The sequence below is a fragment of the Thalia democratica genome, chromosome 4 (assembly GCF_965202585.1).
Source record: "Thalia democratica chromosome 4, ktThaDemo2.hap1.1, whole genome shotgun sequence".
NCBI lineage: Eukaryota > Metazoa > Chordata > Thaliacea > Salpida > Salpidae > Thalia > Thalia democratica.
Window position 1 is genome coordinate 31,480,850 of NC_139168.1, and position 7,108 is coordinate 31,487,957.

General features: G+C 28.6%; 1 protein-coding gene across 2 annotated transcripts; it reads left to right on the forward strand.

Moving 5' to 3' along the window:
• The first annotated feature begins 221 nt into the window (after window positions 1-221).
• Window positions 222-5,905, forward strand: LOC145834056 (mitochondrial ornithine transporter 1-like). Of its 2 annotated transcripts, none has more exons than XM_082941383.1 (6): window positions 222-287; window positions 1,116-1,385; window positions 1,977-2,117; window positions 3,727-3,899; window positions 4,233-4,391; window positions 5,682-5,905. In XM_082941383.1, the coding sequence occupies exons 2-6, from the start codon at window positions 1,183-1,185 to the stop codon at window positions 5,804-5,806; spliced, it is 801 nt and encodes a 266-aa protein (XP_082797509.1). In that variant the 5' UTR covers window positions 222-287; window positions 1,116-1,182; the 3' UTR covers window positions 5,807-5,905. The 2 variants fall into 2 exon arrangements, with proteins under 2 accessions (XP_082797509.1, XP_082797508.1); XM_082941382.1 differs by having other exon boundaries at window positions 223-287; window positions 1,130-1,385.
• The last annotated feature ends 1,203 nt before the right edge of the window (window positions 5,906-7,108 follow it).

Here is a 7,108-nt window from a genome sequence, read left to right on the forward strand (position 1 = left end):
AAATAAGATTTTTGTTTGTTAGAAAATTAAGCCTTCTTCTAAAAATTACAAAAGCTACAGCATTTTAATAGTATAAGAAAAAGTACAAAAAATTCTAAGTATAAAATAGTTTTAAAATTTACTTAATTAATGAACGTTTGATTAGAAATTTTATCAACCAAAATACTTATTAGTAATAAGTTATTACTAGTTTTTAAAAATTAAAATAATTTGAACAGAAACAAATAAATTTGACATGGTTTTGAACATTAAAGACTTTCTGACTGAGTTTACCTCTGGTGCAGCAGGTTTAAATTTTATACTTTTATTATAGCAACACTAACAGTTTCAAAACTTATTTGGTTCTTTATTTGCTTTAAAAATTCTATTTAGTTATTATAAACAATTTTTAAAATTTTCTTGATGTTTTTTATACTTCATTTACTGTAACACCAATCAAAAAACCCACTAAGTTGCTTGAAATTTATAACCTAAAAATAAAACTGTAAAAGCTAAATGATTTTTTATTGTTTTTTATTTGGAGATCTGTAAGACTTGCAACCTAGAAAAAATAGAAATAGCACATGCTAACAAGAAACGAATCTTAAACAAAAGACAAGAGCTCTTCTACACTTGCCCGCACTTTAGGAAATTCTATTTTAAAACTTAGCGTATTTAATTCTTTTATCACTTATTTTTGTTATTGCTTGTACCCTTATTTGTTAAACGCCATTTTGTTTTGTGTTGTTATAAGCTAAATCTAAATCTGTATAGAACAAATCAGCTATTGTAAGTATAAATACTATTTAAATTTTTTTTTTTCCCATTATATTGTTTTTTAATTTTATTAATTAATTATCTAGTAATAACACTGTATATTTTTTAACTTATTTTGAATTTAATTATAATTTCTTTCATTATTGTATATTTTTAGTTATCCATCGTCTCATTTTTGTTTTATTTTACAGGCCCAAAGATCCCTTAGGGGTGAAACATTGTTGCCTTAGTGTGAATAAATAAATATTATATTAAATAAATTTTTTATTGTAAACACTACTTTTATTTTAAAAGCTATGGCTTAAATTTTTGCAAAAAAACAAAACCTTCATGCATACTAAACTTTAAAATTGTTAAAGCTTCTGTTTTCAAGGCGGAGTTGCCTGCGTGTACTGCGGCCAGCCTTTGGACACAATAAAAGTGAAAATGCAAACGTTCCCGTCCATGTACAAAGGAACGTGGGACTGCTTCAAGAAGACGATAAGGCAAGAGGGAGTCTTGGGACTTTACAAAGGTTCGGCTCCTGCCCTCCTGTGCAACGTGTCTGAGAACGCGGTTCTGTTTTTGGCCCTGGCCGAGTCGCAAAAGTTCATGGCAAAGCTGAGTGGTAGCAAAGTTGAAAATCTCAGGTAATATTTCTTACAATTAGTTGAATATTTTTGTTATATAAGTTTTATTTTGGCCTACAAGTGGTAATTAGTTTATAAAAGCTAAAACAAGTTTCTATATTTGGTGTACATTTACTTTTTTATAGTATTTTTATACAATAAGATATACAAGACACACAAATTTAGTAAAACTTAATATATTTCAAGCAGTTCTCATCAATAGAGTACAAAGCTAATAAGAGATAAGATTTTACAAACTTGTTTAGTAACCAAATAGTTATAAAGTAATCAAAAGAGTAATAAAAGACAAAAACAATTAGTAACATTTAAAATCGTTTAAGTTTACTTACGTTATAATTAACCTACACTAAAACTATACATTAATATATTAAAAATAATACGCCCTCTTTATTTTTGTACTACCTTATAAAGCGTGTTGTTGTAAATACATTAATTAACACCCCATGATTTATAAAATTGTCTTAGGTAGATATGCTATGTTTTTTAATATACTTTGAGTAACAATCATTAAAATTGTCAAATACTAAAATCTTAGCAACGTACTTCAAACAATCCAAGAGCATTGAAAACAATACAAATAATTTTTTCCAGCAATTTCAGCAACGCCTGCGCTGGCAGCATAGCTTCAATATTTTCATCGCTGGTCGTTTGCCCCACCGAGCTGATAAAGTGCCGCATGCAGGCCATGACTGAGATGAAGGAAACCGGAAAACTTTCTGCCGATGCTGCTACGTTAGTTTCGCATCAGTACACATTGTGTTGTGTTTTTTTGTTTTGGTAGTTCAAAAAGTACATGTGTAGCAATAAGCTTTCAGTTGCACTTATGGTTACTTGTGGTGGTAAAGGTAGAAACAGATTAAATTTTGAATCACTCTGTAAATTTGTCCAAGTTTAGTTTTCTAATATTATATCATTACACACGCATTAAATTTTATTTTTTGATTTATTTTTAACAGAACTAAAAAGTATAAAAATTGCTTTAAAGTGTTTAAAAGTACCTAATAAGAAAAATAAGTACCTAATAATAATAAATAAGAAAAAAATTGAGTGATTTGTAGTAAGTTAAAAACTGTTATTATTGTTTATTTTAACCAGTAAACTTTGAAGTTTGTTTAAGATTTTCCAATTTTATTTTTCAAATAATTAAGTTTTTTTGAGGGTTTTTTTCACCATATTGGTAAGGTTTTCTGTATTATGTGGTAGAGTTAGTTTTGTTTTTGTAATATACATTTTTTAATCTATAATCTACACGTGTCTGTTTTGATTATTTGTACTTATTCAAAAGATTTTTTTTAGTCAATAAAAAAAAAGTGTTCATAATAAATAAAGTACTTGTTTTTTTTTGTTTATAATGTTACTATGTGATTTCACTCAGTTATCCCTGTCTTAACTGTTTTTATACATGTATTTCTGTGTTATATAAAATATTTAGTTTGATTCATAACAATTCACTGAATATCTAAAAATACTTAAGATAAGGTATAATAACTACTGTTGGTACTTTGATTTTTATTTATTTACAAAGATATATTTTGAAAAAACTTCAACGTTGTAATGCTATGGTAATGCATCCCTGGTATTAAGTCTTAAATATCAAAATGATACTGTACGGCCAATCATAATCAACAAATTGCTAACTGCAAATCACCTATAATTATGTATAAAACTATATTTGTCATGATGCAACTTAAGGAAAAACAAATTCATTGTTTTTATAATCTGGATTGCAGTCTCTTCAGTGTTGTCAGTTTTACAATCCTGTATTTGGGTCTTGAGTAAGTGAAATCAGTTCACTTATAGCTAGTTTGATTTGAAATATTTGCTTGTTAGAACACAAGTTCTGTATTTGGATTTGAACAGTTAAATTAGAACTCAGCAGTTAGATTCCAGTTCAAAATAAAACACATTTTTAACTGCTACAATTTTTATTAGGGCTGATACTTATTTAAACTATTCACTGCTAAGTTTTTATATTCGACTAATTTGCCAATTTTATAGATTTGTATTGATTTTAAAGTTTTATAAGTTCATTATTTTACATTGCCTTGTCTTGATTTTGTTTATTAATTGACTCAAAAGTGTACCTAAAATGGACCCTAGTTATAAACCTCCCTCTAGTCTAGATGTAGCAAAGCTACCCTCTAGAAAACCTTCCCCACGGTTTAGCATGGCCACTAATGTGCCCACCACTCCGGGGCACTCCCCCGTAAATTACAACGTTCTTAATCGTTTAGTACTTAAATTAATTTTTGTTGTGCATATTTTTTTTCAGATAAAGCTATAAAATTAACTAAAAACTTAACCAATAATTCACAGCTATCACAATTTAATCTTCTCACAGAAGCCCTGGTGCGGTTGCAAGGCAGATGTTTCGATCGGGGGGAATCACCTCGTTTTACAAGGGGCTTACCAGCACGTGGGCGCGGGAAATGCCCGGATATTTCGCATTTTTCTATGGTTACGAGCTGACCAGGGGCCTGCTTGCCCCAAAAGGTGGCACCAAGGATGACGTAGGTGGGTGGTTGTTAATTATTGTTTATATATATTTTTTGTTAGTTGTTTTTTTATTATCACTTATTTCTTAAGTGTAAAAGGCGTATAATGTAGTTCACATAAAAGCTTAAATCTTAAAAGTTAGTTTTGATATTTATTTACAAACTGACTACACTTCACAATTGCACAGCAAAAAAATATTTTTATGTTTGTTTTTATTTTTTCTGTATTTCTTATATTCTTGATTTAAGTGTAACAACTAGAGTTCGGCTATAACTAAATTCTTACTCATATAAAATTTCTTGTGTTATACTTAATGAAAATCTCAACTGTTCAACAAAAAACAATGAATAGGTCCGGTGGGCACCGCGTTCGCGGGAGGAACCGCAGGTTTGTGCCTGTGGACGTTCATATTTCCCATCGACGTGGTCAAAACCAGGATTCAGGTTCTGGCCGCGGCTGGTAAGCAGGAGGGATTCGTGCAAACTCTCAGGATCATCATCAGGACTGAAGGTAGAGAGTTTTTATTGTTATAAGGTATGTGTGTGGTTAGACTTTAAAAATATGATTTAGAGTTTAGTTTGACAAGTTTAAATAAAAAATTTTAGACCCATGTAAAGAAGTTATGTTGTTTAGTTTTAAAGTATCTATATGCTTAGGCTTTATAAAACACAGAGTTTAAAGTTCAACTTAAGAAGTTTATGTTTGAAATTTGTTTTGAAATAAAAGTGGTTATTTTAAAAGTAAAAACAAGTTAATAAATAATTAACTTGTTTTTCACCCAAGTATATTAAATGGTTGCCACTTGTTAGTTTAGGAAGTTTCAATGTTTAAAAAAATATATATAATTATTTGATGGTCAAGATATTTGTTTTTTTTTTTTTCATTTGTGTAATAGATTCCACCTTAAGGTCAAAGCTAATTTTTTGTTCACAGTTGTAACTTTTTCAGTGTAAAAAGTTGGTTTTTACTAAGTGTTTATTAATATTTTTTGCTCCACAAAAGAAGCTAAGATTGTTTTTTTTAATGTTAGTATTTAGTCTGTACAGTTGCTCAGTTATTATTTTATCATTTGTGGGTTTGTGAGAGATAATATAAATACTAAATTTTATCTATTTAGCTAGGCAAGTTACCTAGTTTAATAAGGCATATCAATGTAGTGTAAACATTTTATTATTATTGACAGACTTAAGTTAACATAAAGGTTTGACAATACCTTACCAGACCACAAGCGGTAAAGTGAGACCCGGATTTAGTTTTTAAAGAAACTCGTCAGTCAGTCGCAACTGAAAAACCCTGAAGTCCGCTCGTGGTCTGATAATCAAAGTGGTATGATCAAATCTATATGTATTGGCTAGTCTCACAGCACAAGAAAGTCCAGACTTTTGCTTTAATGATTTTCACCGACTTTTAGGATTGCTAAATATACTGTTAATAACTTTCGATTGAATTAGGATTGCTATTTTCTTATAGATACAAATGCAGTTTCAGAAAGCTTTACCAAAAGATTTTGTTAAGTATACAAATCGAATCAAATTTATTTATTGTTTTTTAAAGTCTTACTGCCTTGTTTTCAACCGTAAAAGTTGTTGGTAAAAGCGGAGTACGGTAAGCATATAAGTATTTTTATCATAAAGTCTTTTTACAGGTACATGCGTAGTATTGAGTATAAAAACTATAATTGCTTTTTAATTTTTTTACAGAGCTCTTTGTGATTTTTAAATTGTTTAGATTTATTTCAATTTAATTAATCAACTGCATGTAAACTAAGTTAAATAAACATTATTAACTTTTATTTTTCAGGCTTCAGGGCTTTGTACAGCGGTCTTTTGCCCTGCGTGATGCGAACCTACCCCGCCAACGGTGCTCTGTTTGTGGCTGTGGAATATTCTAGAAAGTTTCTCAGAAATGTTTCGTCTGAAGAGTAAAATTCAATCATAAGCACATCACATGATGTAATCATGTGCAAAATCAAATGTTTTTATTAGACTATTCTAATTTGATACGTAAATTATTTTCAATTAGCATTTAATGATGAATCAAGATGATAGTATTATGTTTATAAATATGTACATAGAAATGCATATAAGATGCATTTTATTTATGGAAATTTTAAAAATAAAATAATCATATTTGTAAGCTTATGAATTGTTTGAATTATTTTAAAAACTGTATGATTATTGCATTAAAAACTAAAAAAAATATTTATTTAATTGAACGGATTATGCTGTGCTTTAAGAATAGGTGCCATTTAGTTATAATTATTTGATTTTTTGTCATTATGTTCATTCAAAGTGAATAATATTTCAATAATAAAAAATAAAAACAAAACTTATACTTTTCTTATACAAATACAGATTAGTGATTATCAAACTAAGGAGATAATATTGAAAATGCTGGTTTAAACTAAAGCTTGTTTTGTTATACTTTGAAAAAATTAACTACATCCAAAACTTTGTTGCTAGTAAAGTACAACTATGGATATTTTCAGTGCAAAACTGTTTATGAAGTTATGATAAGCATCAATTACTTAGTCCGGTGATAAATAAATTCTTACCAAATTAACTTGTAAAATCAGTAAAACGGTGTTTGTAATTATAAAAATATGACTTTTATTTTCTATAATAAAACATTATTACTAGCTAAAACTGTATTGTATCTGTTTATTAGTTTGTAGGAGCATGATAAAGTAAATATATAAAGCTCCTTTCTTAACTTCCTGTAAGTAAAATGGTTTTAAAAATACTATTGCTCCTTATATGTTATTAATAAAAATATAAAGCACCACATTAATACTTAGTAATATATTGTTTCATTTAAACATAAAAAAAAGCTTTATGTTTGACACCAAAAAGACCTAGCCAATTGAACGTAATGACAAATGTTACAAATAACTGTTTTTTACTACTCTTTGGGGATATACCTTATATCTAGGGAGCGAGTATAATTACTAAGATCTGATTTCAAGAAGAACTACGGTTCCAGCTAAACCCTAACTCAGAATATAGAAAAGATCATACGTCAACGTTTTTTTGTCTACAATAAATAAATTGTAACTTATCTAGTTTGTAATGGTCTACAATCATTTGATTTTTTTTTTGATTATAAACTGCAAAAATGTCTAATGAATAGTTTAAAGGTAAACTTAGTCTTCATATGTATTACTTTTGGGTAGCTGTCAAGTTTGCACGAGGGGACAAAATTACATGAAGACACTTTTGCACGAGGGG